At 41.0% G+C, this 22,626-nt stretch overlaps 1 protein-coding gene across 2 annotated transcripts in view; it reads right to left on the reverse strand.

Annotated features, from left to right (window-relative positions):
• TMEM181 (transmembrane protein 181) overlaps positions 1–22,626 on the reverse strand; it is a 402,172-nt gene that overhangs the window by 65,075 nt on the left and 314,471 nt on the right. For both annotated transcript variants that reach the window (XM_085612151.1, XM_085612152.1), the window contains exons 10-13: positions 14,746–14,837; positions 12,774–12,831; positions 8,799–8,901; positions 3,572–3,623 (exon numbers count right to left, since the gene is read on the reverse strand). In XM_085612151.1, coding sequence (XP_085468277.1) covers positions 3,572–3,623; positions 8,799–8,901; positions 12,774–12,831; positions 14,746–14,837 — 305 coding nt within the window. The remainder of the gene's footprint in view (positions 1–3,571; positions 3,624–8,798; positions 8,902–12,773; positions 12,832–14,745; positions 14,838–22,626) is intronic.

The raw sequence follows: 22,626 nt of genomic DNA on the forward strand, positions 1-22,626 counted from the left end.
GGTAAGTGTGAAATTTCTGGAATTATCACACATTTACTTTAATGCTCACTTTTTTTCACTACTCTTCTCTATGCTTTTCTCATTTCTGTAGTAGTCCCTCATGGACCTTGTAGACTGATTAAAAAATTTTTGGTTTAAAAAAAAAAAAAAAAAAATGCGCGGACCGTACGCGTACGGTAAAACAAATAAATAAAAAAAAGTCATTTAAAAAATTTAAAAAAAAGTTAAGAGGTAAGGTTGGCTCTTAAAAGAACCGTTGTGTTCATAAAGGGAAAGAAAGAATGGGAATACTAACAAGGACCACAGATGTGCTGGTCTATCCTATTGTTTATGAGGGAAACACTGGTCTCCGCATGAACAATAAGGCCATGACATCTTGTGCACCTCATTGTAACCCTCCCAAAACGAGGGTTTATATCCAGAGGAGCAGAAAAGGGTGATGCTCCCACCGCAGAGGAAGGGCTCAGCTGAGCTGCCGAAGATGTACTCGGCTGAGCTTCTGCAGGTGTGCTTGGGTGACTTACTGGAGATGTTTCTCCAGTATGTCGAGCATAAGTCCTGGGATGTTTATCCTAAATGTGTCTAACCATAGAGTGATTTCCAAAGGAATACTTCTTCCTTGGATTCCCTCTAGATAAGACACACTCACAAAGTGAGCAGGTGACTAAAGGAGCATTTACCTTTTTCTGCCCCTCTGGATAGGTGAAATATTCCCATACAAAAGAAGTCTTTTGTTTCCTCCTTCTCTCTCTGAAGATGCTGCTGCCAGGCTCACTCTCAGAAGAGGACTGCTGTTCTGCCATCGTATCACAAAGACAACTCAGCTCCTTCTCCTAAGGGATCACAAGCAGAAATGAGGGGAATGGGTGTGGTGTAGGAAGGTTCTAGAACTGAAAGTTGTTTAAACCAATCAAAAGTGTTGTTTCCTGATCACATGACCAACCGTGCGCGTACGTTACGCTTACGGAGCGCTTACGGTAAAAGTACGCATGCGCGTACGAAAGACACGCGCACGCGCGCATGCGCATAACAGGCACGCTCGAACACTTCCGCTTAATGTGCGCGCGCACGTACGCGTGAAAAGTATGCGCTTACGCGTCGCGTAGGAAGTACGGACGTCTACGCAAATTGCGTAACCATACGCAAACAGCGTAGAAATATTACGTACATAAAGCAAAACGTGCGCTTACGGTAAGCTTGCTGCTACCAGGCTCACTCTCAGAAGAGGACTGCTGTTCTGCCATCGTATCACAAAGACAACTCAGCTCCTTCTCCTAAGGGATCACAAGCAGAAATGAGGGGAATGGGTGTGGTGTAGGAAGGTTCTAGAACTGAAAGTTGTTTAAACCAATCAAAAGTGTTGTTTCTTGATCACATGACCAACCGTGCGCGTACGTTACGCTTACGGAGCGCTTACGGTAAAAGTACGCATGCGCGTACGAAAGACACGCGCACGCGCGCATGCGCATAGCAGGCACGCTCGAACACTTCCGCGTAATGTGCGCGCGCGTACGCGTGAAAAGTATGCGCTTACGCGTCGCGAAGGAAGTACGGACGTCTACGCAAATTGCGTAACCATACGCAAACAGCGTAGAAATATTACGTACATAAAGCAAAACGTGCGCTTACGGTAAGCTTACCGTACGCGCACGGAAAAAAAAAAAAAAATTGTAAAAAAGATTCACTATGTTATACTACTATATCTTACCTGTTTTTTAAAAAAAAGGTGAAAATTTATATATTGCAGAATGCATTAAATTTTACCATAGTGTTTAAAGGGAAAAAAAAGTAAAAAAAAAAAGATGTAAAAAACCTTGCACAGATAAAAAAATAAAAATGTTTCACACACGTTAAATATAAGAATTAGCATTTAAAAAACCATACAAATTCACTGAAAAAACCATGGGTTTCACACACGTTATAGTTAGGAATTAGCATTTTAAAAACCTTGCAAATTCAGTGGAAAAACCATAGGTTTCACAGACGTTATAGTTAGCTGGACATTTCACTCGTAAAAAACCAATGAAATTCCCCCGTTATAGTTAGTTAAGCTAACTATAACTCGCGCACCCGCAATCCACTGCTGATGACGTCACGTATAACATCACTCATGACATGGTCACTGACATCACTCATGTGGGAGTTCTAGTGCATTTATAAAATTGTCCATTTATCATGTTGTGAAGAATATGAATCTATACTCAAATTTACATGTGTACACAGATCTGATGCTACTGTTTTTTTAAATGATTTTACTATGACATGTTAAAGTGCCTTTTTTAGGCTCATGTTAATTGGGCTTCAGTGCCATCTTGTTTAAAATGGAAGTCTCACTGTGCATGTTCACTATTTATTATTTCTGCTGCAAACAGTCAAGCAAAATAATGTTTGTTTATTTCCATGGATGTTGTTACTGTTCTCGAAGAAAACGTTTCCAACATGGGCTCATTAACGTTGCCGCCAATCATGGTTTCTTCCACTAGCTCACTGTACTGCACTCATTCACAATTGTTTGTTGTTGTTTTTGGAACTAGTTTGTCCTGCCATCTCCGGATGACATAAGCATAGAAGGGCTAAATCAATATTCATGTAGTGGTATAGTGATTAGATGAGGTAAGGCAATGACGTTTAATAAAACTGTGCTCTGATTTGCTGAAATTTTAATTATTTTGCTCCCATCATGATGAATTTTCAAATTTAGTTATGTTCTATGAGCAGTTTTCCTATATAAACCCTCAATTTTGGTGGTCAGCCAGATATTTCATGAGACTTTTCAATGGTGCTATGAATGCTGTCTGATTTCTTACGGATTTTGCTACTTATTTGGGGCTTAGAATTTTCCAGATTTTGATCATTGTTCTGTAGTGCCCTGTTACTGAGAGCCTTCATGACAATGATCAATTATCATTTCTATATTATCCCCTTTTGAATTTTTGTAATAAATATTTTTAAATGTTCTACCTCTGACCTAGAACTCACTTATTGAGTCTATCTTTACTTAATTGACTTTATTTTTGATATGTCCTACGATGCCTTGCCTCATGAAAATGAGGTTTAACACTGTTCCCGAACCAGCCACCAATAGGCGTGCTATTAAGGTGTATTTTTGGTGTGCAAAAATGAAGGGATTCCTTGCGCCCACAACTTCCCCATGATGCAAGCCAAGATCCTTGTAGCAATTAAATCACTTAAGCTTAAAAAAATCATCAGGCCCTGATGGCTTTACAGGACATTTTTTAAATGTTTGTCAATACATTTACAGCCCACATTGTCTCACTTTTTAACACACTGGTAAAATAGGGGAAGTAGCACCAAGAATAGGAGAGCGTAACATCGCTTTTATCCCCAACCAAGGTAAAAAAACAAACTATAATGTGGACCTCAGAAAGGCCATCGCACTCCAGAATGAGCTCTGAGCAGAGTATTTTTGTTGTCCATAAAAGCACATATTTTATTCATTCAGCTGTGAAATCCTACATTTTTATATGAATACAAGATTTACTGACAGTCAGTAACCCTTTGGAGGGTGAATCTGTGCATATCTTGAGAAAATAGTTAGATAAACTCTTACCTGATTACGAGCACCACAAACGTAAGTGCAGTCAAAAACTTTAACCTAAGATCTGCAAAGGGCAAAGCACATTTGGACATTTAGACAAATATTTTGTGATCTATATATTTACACACAGAAATAAATACTGCACTCGATGGAGCCACTATCCCACTATCTCAATCACACCTCCACTGATTTTAATACCTCACAATCATTTTAGAAAAGTAAATAAAACTGAAAGAAAGTACTGCAAATTTTCATTCAGCACCCAGGAGGCGCACTCATGTCAGTCCAGAAGGTACCATTACATTTAAGTAAATTTCTACTAAAAAGAACACTTTAGTAAAGATTAAGCTTGGGGTGTGAGGGAGGTTGCTAAGGGTGGGTTGTATGAATTCACGAAGAGCATTAACCAGACAAGAAATCATCATTATTGGATTATCAACAAGCAGTTTATTCACATACTATGAACTAAACATGAAGCACTCCACAACAAAAGACATCTGAACACCTCTTTGCCTACACAGAATGAAACTCGAAAAAATATATATAGTTAGGATGCTGGGTGGGGCGGGACTGGGGGAGGGTACAAAAATCATCTACTAGGGAGCAGTGGATGACCGACATGGAGCAATGTATGGCGGCAGAGTGGATGGTATATATGGGCAGGGGCTGTCCCAACATATTTGACATGATATGGGGGAAATAAAGACAGTATTATGGCCTTGGAAAGGAGAGGGCAGCCACACACAGAACTTTAATATTTCTGGGGCAGAAGAATAGGCTCAGCTGGGAAAATGGGTCACTAAATAGAACCAGGGGGAAAGGAGGAGGGAGAAGTGACAACAATGCTTGATTATTAACACAATCGTGAACAAGGCAGCAAATGCTGCGGAAAGAGATGTAAGACACTATGGCATTTATTGTATCAACATGGATGTAAGCTGTTATACGTTCTTAAAAATGCAAAAAAAGAATGATAAAAAAAAACATAATTTGTCCACAATTTTAAAAATGCCATTGGTATTGGAAATAGGGCCTAGACGATCTATGGGACAACGCCTGTGCAATCACGCAGAGTTCCAAAGGCATTGCTAAAGGTACACAGATGCATTTCCCTGGGCTAGTTTACTACTAGATGCATTGTTCATAAGCCATTCTCTAGGTATGAAGCATGTTTATTCTATTCCACCACTGTTGGCTAGCTACCCGTTTATGAAGTTGCGTTTTGGAGTCCTTAAAACCAACTCGTCAACAGCTAAGTGGGACAACAGCTCAGACAATACTGCCTTATGCAATCTGTGCACTAATAATGCTGTTGAAAACATTGAACATGTCCTATTTTTCGGTCCAATGTATGTAAAACCCAGATGCAAATGGATTAGACCTTTGTGTATTACCTTGGGTTTTCACACTTTCCAGCCATCACTTCTATTATTTCTAACTGATACCTCATTTATTGTTGTCTTTGACCTGAGCAGATTTTTTCCACATTGTATATTTAATAAGAAAGACGAAAGGTAAAGAGTTTTGATTCGATCTAGCACATGCTGAAGCCTTTGAATTGATGTTTTATTGAAAGTATTTGTATTATTTTTTAAATGTACATATTTGTTCAGATTTTGAATGCACTTTTTGATATCTTTCATTGTGTTATTCATGCCACTCATACTGTATACAGTTTGTCGCAGTATTGCTGATTTGATTGTCATGCACCTAGGTTTGTGCACGAGGGGGTATTCTCTATGACACCAGGTTTATAGGTCCTGCCAGCAGATATTAGCATAGTCGGATCGCATTGCGGACTGTTTTCTAGGTTTTTGTCGCTGGTCTGGGCTTGATATGTTCCTCCATGGCGCTCTTTTTCTTCCTTGTCCCCCCATGCTACTATGCACATTGTTGATAATATGATAATAAATTGTGTGTTTTAATTATGTACTACTTTTTAAGTTTGTTTAAACGAATAAAGTACTTTGAGAGACTGAAACTAAATGAGCGTGCCTGGGGTACAAAAAAAAAAACTGCAGTAAAACTATCATAAAGAATAAGTATTGTATTGTATTGTAATTGCATTTATATAGCGCTTACTACCCCTGACGAGGCGTTGAAGCGCTTTTTCAGCGAGTAGTACTCTACTCCGGGACCCATAAAGGATTAGTGTTCAATTAGTATAGTCAAATATGAAAGTAATTAAAGTGGTGGATAGGTTAGTCAGTTATTTGGATTCTGAAGGATGGCAGAAGGATAGAAGAGGAAAAAAGGTTTGTATCTATATAGCGCCTTTTCTTTTTTGGCAGTACCACGCTACTCTGTAAACCCATAAAGGATTAGTGGTGAATTAGTATGGTGAAATATGAAAGTAATTTGAGTGGTGGATATTAGTCAGTTATTTGGAAAGAGAAGGATAGCGGAGGGATAGAAGGGGGAGAAAGGTTTGAATTCATATAGCGCTTGTTACCCCTGAAGGGGTGTTGAAGCACTTTTCTGGCGAGTAGCACGCTACTCCGGAACCCATAAAAGCTTAGTGTTGAAAATTATTATAGCGACATATGAAGTAATTTGAGTAGTGGATATGTTATTCAGTTATTTGGATAGAGAAGGGTTGGGTAGGGGTAGAAAAGGGGAAAGTTTTGCATTTATAAAGCGCTTGTAACCCTGATGGGGTGTTGAAGTGCTTTATTGGCGAGTAGCACGCTACTTCGGAACCCATAAAAGATTAGTGTTGAAAATTAGTATAGTGAAATATGAATTAATTTGAGTGGTGGATATGTTATTCAGTTATTTGGATAGAGAAGGGTTGGGTAGGGGTAAGAAAAGGTTTGCATTTATATAGCGCTTGTAACCCTGATGGGGTGTTGAAGCACTTTTTTGGCGAGTAGCACGCTCCTTTGGGACCCATAAAGAATTAGTGGTGAATTAGTATAGTGGAATATGAAATTTGAGAAGTGAACATGTTAGTCTGTTATCTTGATTGAAAAGGATTGTGGAGGGATAGGAGAGTGAAGGATTTTGATTATTATTTTTGTGGAGTTCATAGCAGAAGGAGGAGGCTTTTGGATGAGTAAAAAGGTGTTGTGGAGGAGAAGAGTCAGAGGGAAGAGTTTAGAGAGGTTTGTTTTGGGGATAGGGATAGTAAAAGAGGTGTCAGATGATGCAAGGAGTGGTAGAGTAAGGGAGAGTCTAGAAAGGGTTATTTTGGGGTTCATAGTAGTGGTATGGGGTTTGGGATAAATGAGAGAGTGGGTGTAGAGGATATATTGATAGATATAATAGGGTAGTGCATTGGAAAGAGCAGTAGAAAGAAGTTTGAGATAAGTCAGAAAGTTGGGTTAGAAGATATATTGAGAGAGGTATAGGGTGAGAAATAGGGTAGTGCATTGGATATGCGAATTAGAAGAAAGTGATAAATATATAGATCCATACGTACATTGAAAGTATATAGATGCATAAAGGAGGTAGGTATATGTAGATTAAAGATATTGATAGAGGTACAGGATGAGAAATAGCGTAGTGCATTGGATATGCTTTTCTGGAGGAAGGTACATAGATGCACAATGGAAGAAGTACATGTAGACCAAAGATGCACCAGATAAACTCTGGTTTTCAAGTGTTATTGTACTTAAACATTTTTTTTTAACAATTATTCTACATGTTTATACAAAGCAATACACAAAGATAGGTAAATATCTATAGTAAAAATAAATGATTATATACAGAGGGATATACTGTAAATTTCTGTTTGCGTATGGTGCTTATGTGGGGAAGAGCCACTTCTTGAGTAGTTTTCTGAAGATAAGGTGGCTGTATGTGGATCTTATGTTGAGGGGGTAAGAGTTCCATAGTTTGGCTGCTTGAACAGAGAAGGATGTGCTACCCTGGGATTTTGAAGCGAGGTGGCATTTTAGAGCGGAGGTTCCTTTGTTGAATGTGTTTGGTGATTTTATTCCTGATGAAGAGCGGTCCCATTCCATGTATTGCTTTGTGAGGGATACAAATCAGCTTGAACGTGGTCTTCTGGCAACCGGTAACCAATGCAGGGATTTCAAGGCAGGTGAGATGTGGTCTCGCGGTTTGATATCCAAGAGTAGTCTGGCAGCCGAGTTCTGAATCCGTTGTAGTCTTTTCATGGTTGTTAAAGGTAATCCATGGTAGAGGCTACTGGCGTAATCGAGTTTAGACAGAACAAGGGAGATGGTAGCTTGGACCAGTCTGAAAATATCACTGGGCAACAAAGACAGAACACAAAAAGGATAAACTGCTAACAGTGTGCCTGTGGAAAAAAGAGACACTCGTCCTACAATACCCGCCATGCACAGTCAATATGGGCACCTGTAATTTTCAACAAAAATGTTATTTGTAAGTAAACACCAACCCACAACTAGAAATAATAATGAGGGAGGGAACTCTGAATACCCCCAGAGAGGCTCTGAAAAAGACTGGAGGCTGAAATGGCCACTACGAGAGAGCTTAGTAATTATATTTTTTCATGTAGATTACTACGGCGATACTGGTCTCACGTGTCATGTCAATAGCATGCTTTGCATTATAGTGAAACTCCCCACCATACATCCAAGAAACAGGACGCGACTGCCCAAAATTCAAAAGGATCTATAAGCTTCAAACCTAGGACACACGCCCCCCCCCACCCCTCCCCCAAAAATGTGTGTGCTTCTTTATAAGCAATCTCAAAATTTAGTTAAGAAGAGATGTTTTGAAAACAGATATCCACAGAAAGTATGGAGAGAAGTGAAGAGACAAAACAGACTCACAAATTCCTGCTAGGTGTATGATCAGACAATCATTCCTATTGTCTGCAGATCTGCAGAAACAGGAGTAACATGAAACTCTAGACTACCTGAAGGAGACTGTAAAATACTACAGTCAAACTGGTGAAAAAATGGCAGCCAGAAATAGGAACATTTCCAGTCTCTCTTTCGCAAGCACTAAAGAGGGAGTATGTGCCTGACATGTGAATGGATGCTTTATTCTACTTAATGAAAAGGTAAGAGGCTACCTGCACCGACTAATACACTCAACACGTAAGGACTCTTGGAAATAATATAAAGATTGCACAATGTACAGCATCTTGATTATCAACTGGTAAAGAAATTAACAGAAATGTAATTACCAGAAGCTCTAGGTATTAGGATGAAAAATATAATTTGTCTCTGTGCTTGAAAATGAATGGCTTATTTTTTAAGGCAGATGTTAAGGCAACTGATATATAAAATAAAATCCATCTTACCAACATATGGCATGTTTTGTAGTTCTGAGCAAGCACGTACAATTAGGAAAAGCAAGTATAAGACATACAGAGCAGCGACCACGAGGAAGAAAGCTTTCATTCCCTGTAATAAAAATGTAACAATTAGTCACTAACAGCTAACAATGGCTTTGTTTTGAGATAACTAATGTACTAGGTGCAAACCATAAACAGCAAGAAATGTAGAATATATTTCAATATATGCTCACACAAATATCCTATTTGTTAAATTGTATTCCAATTGTTTAAACATACATTTCCGAGTGCAGTTCGTATTAATACACAGATTAGTGGTTGGAAATAGCTCACTTAACAAGGCTATTTAGTCAATAATAAAATAAGGGTCCACCTCACTACCTACCATTCACGGCATAGCATGATGGAGCTGCCATACAGGGTATATCTCTATAAATCCCCAACATTTTACCGCTTTAGCCTGATCAGTGTGTCCAACTTTGCACTCTGCAGTTCATTTCCTTTCACTAACTTAGTCAATATGGGTAACTTATTTTTAAAACTATCTAGGTGGTATGCTATGCATATTTATTAATTTAAACAGGAATATTGATGCAATGGACATAAACTTTTATTTCAAGATGTGCTTGCAACTGAGTGGACAGTTTTACACCTTTATCAACCTTACTCTGAAGTGTCCCAAAACACAGCCTAAATATTATTTCAGATTGACCGTTTCAATCCTATATACATTTATATCTAGAAATATCAATGAGAAAGGTGCAGAGTCAAATAGTAAATCCTTAAACATGCTTAGTTCCAGGACACAGATGGTGAAACTTTTGACCTGATCCAGTTGATGCTTAAACCTGACATGTCCCCCCAATTAGGGAGTAATTTATATGTTTGCTGTAGGGCGACTTGTATACAGTAAACTGTTTCTTGAACGCGGGAACAATATAGATTCTATTCCACATGTTAACTTATTCTTTCCCATGAGCTTTGCCCTCAACGGGAAAGCTAATGGCCCTAGAGCTAACTCAAACAATAAGAAGAACTGCAGACATGACTTTCAATTTCCTTTTTAGGTCTCGCGCCTAGCGTTGCAGTGCGTAACACTGCTTGCGGAGCGCGAGACCTCATGTAGGGGGTTCTGAAAGCTAACCACACGCTTGTGCGTGTGGTTTTGCTTTCGCCGGCAGCCATTGGCTTTAGCGTTTAAAAAATAAATAAGGCACGCAATTGGGCAAAGGCGGGCGCATGTCCTGCCTTTGCTCCGCCCATTCCCATCGGTGTCTATTATGAGCTGCAGCGCGCGTTCGCCTCACTCCCTCGCCCCCGCTCCTCTGTGGTGCACGCGCATTAGCACCCCTGTTTGAGCATTTCCCGTTTTGGCTTGCAGGAGTCTTTCTGACAAGTATTGGTCTTTATGTGGTTGCTCGGCCAGGACACATCCCTTGTGCACTTGAATGTCACGATCGTGTTGTTAACTTTATGCCTACTTTTGAATCTGAGGCGCTTCGATGTCCGTGGTCTGATTTCTTCTTGCACATGTCTTATTTTGCACCTATATATATGGGGCATTTTCATACTTAGTTGGGTCCCACAACATTCACCGTATGTTTGCATTGTGTGTAGTGGGTTTTTATTTGAAAATCAACACGTTTTCGGAATACTTAACTATAAAGACGGGCGAGAGGGTGCAAATGCACCGTAGTTTCTAAATCGTCGTTCAGGATGTGTTGTCACAATATTTTAAAACGCCTACATTTACGTATTGATTTCTTTGGTACAATCTTTGTTCGCAGTAGTACTGGCAGACATCAGAAAAGGGACGCGTGCAGAGTTGCACTTCCTGATGATTTATAGCCTAAGCAAATATTTAATGTTCAACCTAATTCGCCGAGATGTTACATTGGCATCTAATTTTAGTTACTCTGTTTCAATACGATAAATGAATCCATGTATGCTATCTGTGTAGGGCCTGGAATGTAAACATTGCATTTGTTTGAATTTTGTAGGGATGTGTCACCAAGCTCGTTTGCAGTCCCTGTTTCAAAGCAGTCCATCTGAGATTCCTCTTACAGCTTCTCACCACACCCCTGCTCCCCACGGGTTCAGGGGTGAAAGGTCTGGCTGGCAGCACTGTCCTGTGCGAGGTGGGCACGAGTGAAGTATGAGTGGGAGCTTCTGAGGCTGTGAAAAGACCAGAGGCCCCGGTGCTGCGCTCACGAGAGCCACAGGCCCACTCCAATGATAGGTACAGTAACAGGCACAGAAAGATACACTGGAACTTAGACACACAGGGAAAGCAACAGGCAGGGATAGACTGCCACTGGGAGTAAGACACATAGGTACCGTTACAGGCACTGGTGTAAAGACACTGGAATTTAGAGACACAAAAGGACATGAACGAATAGTCTTTATATTCATAACCTTGTGGAATATGAACACTGTTCCACGGTGCAGAACACGCGTGTTCATAATGCTTAGACCTTCGCCGTTGCCTGGAAGCGAGGGTGATATACATGTACAGATATGCGTAACTTTGTAGTTCGTTAAATTGGCCCCCTTTCAGTTCCCTAGTTTGTGTACGTGCTGCGCAAAATTCGTAACACTTGAGCAGTAAAGACTCAGAGGACACGATTTCTCATTGCTAACATCACAGAGAAGTCGTGTCTGTCAGTTTTTAAAATTAATTTCTTCTTTTATTGGGAGCCGGAATCGCCGAGTCCAATGTTTTACAGCTGCTTTGTAGAGCCTAAAAACTCTCACTGCTTTGTTCCATGAGGGCGACATGCGTCATACTGCTGATGACGTCACAGCACATACTAATACAGTCGGGCACCGGGTGTCGTCACAGTGCATACTGTCTCACCGCTGATGGCATCACAGTTCAATCTGTCTCTCTGCTGATGACGTCACAAAGGACTTTATTACTGCAGCAAGATATCTGCCTGCTGATTACACCACAGCGGACAACGCCTCCATTATTTTGTTTTAATTTAAAATGCATATTTTAGGGATGTAGAACGCAATAGGTCTCGCATTAACGCGGGTTTGAGCTATTTTTATTGTAAATGACATTGCCTTTTATTTATGTTTTGGTTATTGAAACATAAATAAAAGCCATTGTCATTTACAATGCCAATAGGTCAAACTCGCGTAAATGCAAAACCAATTGCAATGCAATAGGTCTTGCATTACTGAAACCTTGAGCTATTGGCGTTGCATTATAATGTGCAACGCCAATAGCTAAAACTTTTATTAATGCGAGACCTATTGCTTTGCAAATGCTTGTTTTTAATATAGTCACAGGACTCGTTTCCTAGGGCAAACAATTGCAAATGGACCCTTGTAAAAAAAGGTGATTAGGTCACAGGAGAACCCCAGCAGCTGAAGTAACTGCCCAAGCATCTACTATCCTCTCCTAAGGGGGAGCTTCCCTTTGAAAAAAACCTAAGCAGTTCAGGTAGTAGAAGGCGAACAACTCCACATCAAATCCTTAATTAAATATATGTATCTCAGGGTTACAGTAGTAAAGCAATTATATATTGAAACAAAGATACCCTGGGATACTACAGGATACTGTGACAGTTTTATCCCCATTTACAATAACCATTTTGAAAACTTTCAAAAATGTCAAGTGAAGATACACTGTCAGTCAAGTTAACACTAAGTGAACAACAAAATATATTTGAAATAACCACAGCATCTTTTAACAAAGCCTTATTTATCTGGACAAATGGCAATTTATGTCCTTGTCCACCTGGATAACGACATGAGATTAAGAACAGACTCCGGAGGAGGAGCACAAGATATGTAATCTAGGGGAAGCATGTGCACAAGCATCTGACCCCACACATCTGAACTCGGACAAGACTGGCTGCTACTTACTCCGGATGAGGAGTAGCTGGAGTAGCAGGATTGTTGCTAAACAACTAAACAGCCCATTCTCCTAAGTACAGGAGTTATAAGTAGTATTTGTTAATGACAGCTAACCTGAAAATTGCCGGTGTCGACTCTGTACTGGTATGTTGGGTCTCGTAGTTCATTTACCCTATAAAAAGGAAATTAATAAACAGTTTAAAAGCATCATACTCTAAATAACATTGCAGTCAGTCATATGCCAAACAAATAACCTCCTTTGCTTCTAATATTGTTTTACAATGTGTAATATTAAATTACTTTAATAATTCAGTGGCCAGAAACTTTGTAGGGGCCCTGACAAAACTGATGAGTGATACCACTTGTCACAAATCGGAACTTCCCAAAACCTAGATATCTGATACTGCGACACTCTAAATGTTTTATAACTCAGCTGTACCACGGACAAGCCTAAAACTAATACACTGCAGACCATCATACTTTCTAAACAAATACAGCTGCATCCTCTATATTAGTTTGTCAATATTGTTAAATTAATTGTCACACAAAGGAAAGGTCATTGTGCATGTGAAATGATCACCAGGTAAGAGTAGGCTGATATGAACATCCCACAGCAAGGGTGAAATACACTTTGACACGATATACAAAGTGTTCAGCGTTACATTTTTACAAGAATGCAACTTCAAGCTTTCTAAACAAATTCAGTAAAATCTCTGAATAAACATGCAAACCAGTTTCTAAAGCGTTGGAAGCAAACATTTAGACTAGTGTCTTACAAATTAGAAATCCAATTAGTTTATACTGGAGAATGTTAAGCCTGCATGTCAACTTCTTGAACTGACACACGGACCTCTGCAAAATTACCAAAATCCATGAGTGTGGCAATTTGAGTAATGAGGATTCCCTTCATGACCACACAGACCAGCGATATTGGCTGAAAAGTGTCACAGGTATCACGCACTAGTCTATTGAAAAGAGTTTTGTATTACTTATCTTCTGAGAAGCTAGGTGTAAAGTCTTGCCATCCATTATGTGTGTTCTCTTGCTGCACAAACAAGCACAACATGCACAGAAGATGCTGCCTTTACTTGTTGGTTTAGATCTTGTATCTAGCACTCTCTGGTAATGCAGTAAGAGTCATTGTCAGGCTCATTTTGTGTTTATCTTCTGAGGGCACCCCTCATTGCTTTGGGGTGTAGCTGTTGGCTGGCTGAATAAAGACTGTCTTTCATCTGGATATGAGACCAAAAATTATATAAGCTTCTATATTTCTAACACTCTGGACAAAGACTGATAGGCATAGAGCTTTATAGACTTAAGAAACTATACACTTTGCAGCCGAGGAGGAGTATGTATGGAAGGCATAGTTGTCCGAATTAACAACCTCTGTAGGATACTTCAATGCTGGCATTATTCAGTTACTTGGGTCAATATGAACTGATCTCAGAAGCGCACAGCACGTAGTCAGTAACTGTGTTGACATTCCTGAAATTAGTGCATGCACAGTCTCACCAAGAGTGCTAGAATGATGCACAAGGTTATCATGCTTTAATGTACTTTCAAAACCTCGACTGTGGTATAAGGATACCTGGAACTTGGCTTTGCTCAAAGACCACACTTGTGTTTAGGATGGTCACTAAAATAACATTTTCTGTGAAGGGATTAATTTGGAATCCGTGACATATACGTTGTATGTTGAAGTTTAGGTCTATCAATCTTGCAGCTGCTTGTAGTCAGGCTTCCTGAAACTGTTCTTTAGGGATATTAGCTATAGATAATCTCTTTAGGTCTTAGGAGCAGGTGAGTTTATTACTAGCTTGGCAATCGTGGAATGAAGTACCTAGTTTGGTTAATTCAACTGCAAAGTGATTAAACATTTAGAGAGATAAATGTAGTGGAGTTGGGTAAAGGTGGTAAGATCTGTTTCAGCTGAAACTAAGAATGAAAGGTTAGTAAGCAAGTAACTTATATAACTTGTCTTGGAGGATTTAAGCACAACAAATAAACCCAGATCAAATTCTATTAGCTACAAAGTCACATCTCAAACAATAAAAAAAACAAATAAACAAATAACGAAATAACTTACGTTTGCCAAATACCAAGAGTCACGGATGCCATCCACAGAAGCCCAACAATGAAAATTTTAGGTAAATAGAACGTCAGGCACTTCCTTTCTCCCTGCATGGAAAAAAAAATAAAAAAAAATCATTCTAGCATGGAGAACAATTTTTAGAACAGATAAATTGATTATATATCAATTCACAGTAGGCTCTCAGCTTAGCAAGCAAATTACTCACACCTGTTCAGAAATGGATAAAGTCTTCCTAATGCTAGTGTATTCTGGTTTGCCAATCCTATTGTGAACAACTGCTTTTGCAGAAAACTGCACAAGTATATTGCTTTTCAATGTCAATTGTTATTCTTCAGATTGATAGAAATATAGACTTTATAATATGAGATTTGGATCATTTCGTCATCCAGTCCGCCAATTTCCTGCCTTCTCTTTACAAGAAGGATCCTCTTTGTTGTCTCCATATTTACCTCGTCTTACTCTGTAGTAATGCATCGTGTTTCTATTCTAACCTTTTTAAAACTGTCTGGATTTTGTTTTCACAATTTTAGCTGTGAAGATATTAAGTGCATTTGCTAACCTCAGAGTGAAAAAAGCATAGAACAATAATGCTAACCCCCCCCCTCCGTTTCATATCGAAACATATAGTTATAGAAGCAGTTTCCAATTAAACATATTTGCCAAGTCTACTGTATACATTCCTTTCTGGGAATTTGACTGGTTCCTGCCCAGGCCTCTTTTCCACCAGCTTACAGATTTAAATTGTTTAGCCTTTGCTCATAGGATTTGAGATGTATACTATGAAACCATTTAAGTATTTGGTCTCTGGATATGTACTAACCAGTCTTCATCCATCTGGAGATATTATTTCTAGAACCATGGACATACGACAAGAGAGGGCCCTAAAGTCACACGTATAGTGGTAAGACAACCTTTCATTTTTACAGGGCTATACCCTCTCTTTGAATAGCGAACAAGAACTACTTCTTGCCCAACACGTCAGACACTGTTCGGGGGCCACAGGGTAGACAGGGGGCCAATGGATCACAAATGTTATTTGGGGCCATTTGCCACTCGTGTCCTAGTGTCCATCCTACAATGGTTCTGTAAACTGTGACAAGTGCACACTTTCTGCACTAGACTCTAAGGGTAGTGAGAACGTACAATCAAAGGCTTCAGAGGGAGACCATGTTGGGGGCAGACTCAGTAAATCAATACCAGACCACTGCTTTTTTTTTAGTAAAACACTTCACAGCAGTACAGAATACTACACAATTAGATAAGGGTACAAACACAAAGTTAAACATGGCTGTTAAAACCCATGGACGTTAAACACTGCACCCTCTATGATGCCCTCTGCCCTGCTCTGCAGTGCCCCCTAATGTCCAAGTTCAACTCCCTGCACACTGAGATTAGGCACAGGTGCAAGTTTCACTAAACTGTCACCACATTGGCAACTTGTAGTCCGTTCAAACAGTCTTAGTCTGAAGAGTCTCACCCGTAAGGGCAATTTCCTATTGACTTTGCCTGTGTTACAGTCTCTCAGTTTCTGGAGACCACACATCGGGTTTACCTGTTTTAGTGGAGATGTGGCTGGTCTGCCGCTGGAAGGTGGCGGCATCTTTGGCCTTGTTTGAAAGTGGCGTGGTCTAGCTCCTTGGGCTGGCTGCGTTGAAGTTATCAATGCAGCAGGTCAGACTGGCAGATGCTCGACTTCTGTGGTAGTTACAACATGTGAGTCGGACTAACGGGCCAGCAGTTGCAGACTCTGGGCTGGGTCAAATTTACAGCTTCGACATTGACAGCTCCTGTGAGGTTGCATATCACTTTGGCAGTGGCAGCAGTAATCCTTCGGGCTGCACGGGTGTCAGACAGCACCTTGTTGCTTGGATCAGTTCATGAGAACCATGCTCTGGGGGACCAGGCGACCCCTCATGGCATGGGTCAGTCACAACAATTCTCCGACTTGGTAATTAACTTCTTCTGGGTGGTCCACGCACAGGGAACACAATTCAGCTTCTCTTCCTGAACAGTCTTTCCTACAGGTTCAGATAGTCTCCTTCCCTCTCTGAGCGGGGAGGCTTCTAGGCACTAAGCAGACCCAGATGTTCCTGAACAGTTTCCTCACCTCTTGCTTAATTGCCGTTATGCAGACACCAGCCCTACGCTCACAGCAGCTCGAGTATTCTGCAGGTCACTCCATTCCTTCGTTAAGAAGAACTTGGAACTGGAACAACGCGAGGCGTTTTAGGTTCTACATGTATACTCATTTTGCACACAGGGGATGTTCACCTACTCTCTAAGGTCTTGGAACTGGTTTGGGGGGTCCCTTTCAAATGTCATTTTCTAGCTGTAGTACAGATACATCCTTTGTGAAAGGTGATGCTCTTACAGCAGGAGCAGATGATGCTGGCTACAAGCAGGAGCATCCAAATCAAGGGGCACGATGAAGTGTGAAGACTCTGCATCTGACTGTCATCGGCCTTCCTGAGGTGTCACCAGGGACAAAGGGCAGACATTCTGCTTAACTCACTCCTCTCCCCTACCATCCACCAAATAGCAAAGCTCAGGAAAATCTAATCGCAATCTCTTGATAAATGGTGCTCAAAAGATATCTAAGGGTATCCCTATCTCCATCCTCTCATTTTAGTGCCTGGAGGAATGCAAGCAATACACTTACACTGTCTGAGGAAGCTGTGTTCATCCTAAATCTTGTGCCATGCTAAACAAGGGTTCATCCAAATTGGATCCCACTGGTCCCAGCAAACAATCACAATGCATACATTCATGTATGGGCCACACATACACAATGTACACACAGATTTGACGTGCACACTGAATGTCAGTCCAAAGGTCTGGGTGCCACACTGAAGCATAACTTTTAACAAAGTGCGGATTTATGACAGAGAAAAACATCTGGTCAGGGCAAATAATTGGTTAGACACAAATGGTACACTGTCATCACGGTTTCATGTCAATAAACCAGGACATGGACAGTAGTCCTGTGTTGCCATGCTTGGTACACACTTCCAAGTCACAAAACCATTCCTGGACCTTGACATTACCAGGAACAGGATTAGGCTGCAGTATGCATGCTAAATCAGTGTGCTATCTGGGTTGGTAAAGAGTCAAGATACCATTTTGGCATGCAACTGGGTCACTCTGGGCAAATCCACACTTGTATACCATGTCACACAGTCATAATATAGCCCCGAAAGCTACTTCTAGAATGACATATGAGACCTCGCCGCTAAAACCTGTGCGCCTCTTCAAAAGTGCTGGAATTAAAGTGCACAGCTTTGAACTTGACTACTTGGACCCCAAACTCCAAAATGTAACTATTTTTTACATGACCTCTTTTGCACCAATCTTTACCTCAACATCTTTCTAGAACTGAAAGCAGGTTCAGGAAGAGCACATATATTATCACCAAACAGGGAACAACTCTGACAAAAATCCTGCTATTGCCAAGGCTAGTAAGTGTCATCACGTTTGACTCCCTGGAATGCACAGGCAAGATTTTTATATTATTTAAGGTTGACTGATCTGGTGTACAACAAATACCTGGTGACAGATTTTACAGATGGGCACATGTTAAAGAGGTGTGGCACCTTCAAGTGTGCTGTCAGAGAAAGCTTTTGAGCTGACTGAATCGATGGTAAAATTAGTGTGTGCACCCACAGACGTTAAATAGGGAAGTAATCTATGTGGAGAGCAAAACATGAGGACAGATTTACCAGCATGTAGATCTCACATTTCTGTGCATGTGTGTTGGGAAAGTTGCTCTCATATCATAGCTAGTTTGGGATTTGGAAAATAATCAGACTTTAAAATTAAAATGAAATAAATGACCTGTGTTCTCAATAAGTCGAGAAGAGCTAGAAGAAGCAGACATAGCCCCACTAAAGAGAGGAAACAAAACATCCCAATTCAGGGATAAACAATAGATAGATCCACAATAAATAAAGGTAAACAATGTAGGAAGTAATCTTAGAGCAGAACATTAAGAAAATTAAGCAGGGCTTAAGGAGTGACACAGATGTGGTCTACATTACATCAGTCTCTGAAAGTAACGTTAATGTATACAAGTGGATAAAGCTTCCATATTTCCTTTCTATGCTACAAATCATGGCACCAATGAAAGGAAATACACAGTTCTTTAGCTAAAAACTTCAGAGTACATGAATTTGAGGTTACAATTCATCAAGAATCGGACTAGAAAAAATAATGCAAACATGTCCAAAAATGAGTTTGGCAAAGCCTCAAAATAACTTGTGGGCCATGGAAATGAAATTCTTGCAATGAAACACAAGAATACCACAAAATAAGAACAAAGAAAGGCAAAACCTACAGGATACAACTGTAGATCACAATGGACAAAACCACCATGAAAAGTGATAACTAGAACACACCAAGTTTAAGAAAGAGTCCGGCTTGTAATAGGAAGGACCATGACAAAGCAGTCCATGACATGCCATAATCGATACAGTGAAAATATGAAGACAATTGAGTCCAATACATTATTACTTTACAAAAATACTTATATTGTTCAGCCTAAACCTATTACTTCGGAACTTAATTCTTGATCACAGGCGGAAGTATTAAGACGAGTTGAGAGTCCTGTCTGCTCCTCTATCCCATGCCCCTTGTTAGTGTCTCCAATACCTGCTATTTGTCCTTGTTGGGACAGGGACACAGCCCTAGGGAGCATGGAGCTAGGCCAGCTAAGGCTATTCTTCTGCACCAATCCATGTATCTGCATGCCCACACCTACAGTCTGCTGTTTATCAGCCCTGGCACTTGTGTGTGAGAATGTGTCTGATAGCTGAACCCTCAGCATACAGAGACAAGCTGAATCCACAGGCGCCAAATCCCCATTCTGTGTATATGAGTGAAGGGACCTTGAAATTCTTTTCCCAAGGCTGTATATGTTCTTCAAGCAAGCACAGCTTGCACGGTGAATGCTGTGCTATATCCATTGCTAATACCCAGGTGGTACATGTTCTGTGGATCTAGAAGAAAATGTTTTTTTTGCAATACAAAAGTCAAAAAGATTGGCATTGCTAATACTTGTAGTATTCAGCTGTTACCTGATCTGCATGTGTTCCATCGTTATCAAAAAAGTTTTTAAAATGTACTTTTCCATTGCACCTTCCAATGTCTTTTCTTCATTCTCCCTTTTTACTTTCAAATGTGTCCAGTATTTTAAATAAAGCAACGGCACAGTTTTCCAGTGTGCAACAGGGAAATCTCATACATGTAGGTTAATCTGACACTGCTTGCCCAAGGTGGCATGACGAAGATCCAGAGAGGCGCAACCAAACTTTTGGCTGATGTAACTGGATAAGATCCTGAATGGAAACAAACTGAGATCGAGCATGGAATAAATGAGGTTGTTTGAGACACAACTGACATTCAGGTCAAAATTAATCTCCTAGTTTGCATAACTGGGATGCTGGTGCTCAAAGCCAGGATACTAGTTGCATGAAGGTGCCCTTTTTAGGTCTCGCCTGGCGTTAGCAGAGCGCATGAGCTGCCCTCGCCATGCGAGGGCCTTTTGCAATCAATACGATTTCAGAAGGGGGCTTTAAGCCACGCCCTTCTTTTTAATTGGCTCGCGTCATCGTTTATGTTAAACGACGGCACGTGATTGGCAACCGGGGTTTTTTGTTTCCGCCTAGTCCACTTTTAGGACGGCCCATTCCGACTGGCCGACGCCATCATTGTTTGTGTTGACCTGGGAGGGTTCGGTTTCGCGCATGCCCACTTTCACTTTTAAAGCACAGCCGAGACAAGGCGCCACACTTTCACTTTCAATATGGGGGCCGCCCTCTTTTACTTGCTAATGCATACTTTTAATTTTTTATTTTTACAAGCGCTACTGTCCGCTTGTTTTCTTTATGTTTCTACTGTTGCTTGAGCATATTGCCTGAAATACATCTCCTTCTTAACTCTGCTTTCACCCACTGTCGCACGAGCGACGTTTATCGTTTGTCCCTACCCCTTTTCTATTGGCCCTTTGCCCTGCTACACTCTTGGCTATGCCCAGCGTGTTTCCCCAGACCTGTCCCTCTGGGACAGGCCAGTATTATGGCACATTTCGACAGATCAGGGGGCGGTGCTCGTGGATTAGGCATCTCCTCAGAAGCATAGCATGGCTCGGGATCGGTCACCTCCCTGAGACTGTTTACAGTCTGGTAAGCACTGCTCTCTGGGACTGAGGCTTTGTTAAGTGGGCTCCCGTGTCATGGGTGTGGCTAAGGGGGTGTTGTATTCCGTTGCAAGTAAAATGTTCTAACGTGAACTGCCTGTATTTTTTAATATGATGAAATCCGGGAGATGTTGTGAACGTATGGCCAGAGCTGCCGACTTTGGATAGAGCTGGGGAACCAGGTTCGAGCCTCAGCGTCAGCTCAGCTTCCTGTGATTCTGGGCAAATCTTTTTATCTTCCCGTGCCTACCAACAAACCGATACCGATACAAATAGCTTTATTCGACAATATGTCATAAAAGCACAAACAATACATATAACACAAACAATTAAATAGTACCTAAGTTTACACATGTTAAGAAGTTATTAAATACAGTTCATTATTGTCGAGTAATTCATCATAAAATTCATATATAACCACATTGAAAATGTTTTCCTAAAAACCAGCAATAATAAAACCATCCTACATTATTTAACTAGCAGCTAGGATTGTGCAAAACGTGTCCGTATAATCCAGGCCCCTCTTAAAAATTTTGCTACAGCAATAGCTATACAAGGGGAGCAATCTGACTCCAGTATCCTCATGGCTTCGATATGCCGTCGTGTGCCCATGTTTGAGCAAATGGGTTTCAATCACTTGCGTCTTGGACCAGTGTAAAGGGGACATACAAAAAATAAGTGAACAATTGACTCAGCCATATCAGGACACTTGGTGCATTTGTCATCTGGAGGTTGCACCCATTTGCAAGTAAAAGCTTTAACTGGCAGTGATCCTACCCTAAACTGAAAAAACAGTTTGCGGTCTAGGGGACTTGCAATAATATCCCAGTAGGGTTCACACCATGGTTTAGACTTAAATGTTAGAAAACAGCCTGTAAGGTTAGTATTCATATTGGCAGAATGAAGTGTTGAAAGAACCATTTCCCAATATGTGGCTTTTAGTTGCTTTTTTGATGGAAAGGATGTTGAATCCGGTGCTTCCCATAATGAATTGAGGTCTAATTTTTTTTATAAGCGACCTAATCTCGCCAAGCCAATGGATTTTGTGGAATCGATCAGCCCGAATTACGTCCTTCAGAGCTTGAGCATAATGTAAGAGTTCTGGTGTGGATAGCGGCGGCCCGAGCATGGGAGGCACTGGTGGTGGAACTTCAGGGGCTGATGTCTGATGCGGGGGAGAAGGGAGCACCTCTGCTCGACAGGAGGAAGCGGCGAGCGGGGAGGAGGAAGGGGGCCGTGGTGAGAACTGGATGCATAAAGTGTGGGTCGACATGGGGGAAAGCCCGAGTTGCCTAGGGAAGGTTGAGCACCCGTACACGATTCATAGTAATGAGGGGGGCGCGTCAGGAGGGAGGTAGGCAGAGGGGGGCACACTGACATGGGTTGCGGGAGGGAGAGGGAGGGGGGGCTCCACGCGGGAAGGGTGACTTTTCTCCTGCATACTCGGGGGCAATGCTGAATGTAAAAGTCTCCTTTGGAGGGAGGGGGCTGTTGGGAACTGTACTGAGTTGTTGGTACGAAAAAAATGTTAAAAAAAAAAAAAAAAGAGTTCTGGTGTGGTCCAGATTCGCCTCCAATATAGGAGAGGACGTAACCTCACTATATCAACCACATTTTTCCTACCTAAATCAAGTAAAAGAGGAACAGCGGGAGTACTTTGGGGGACGCCAGCTAAACTACGTAGG

This window comes from Triturus cristatus, chromosome 6 (genome assembly GCF_964204655.1).
Source record: "Triturus cristatus chromosome 6, aTriCri1.1, whole genome shotgun sequence".
Lineage (NCBI taxonomy): Eukaryota > Metazoa > Chordata > Amphibia > Caudata > Salamandridae > Triturus > Triturus cristatus.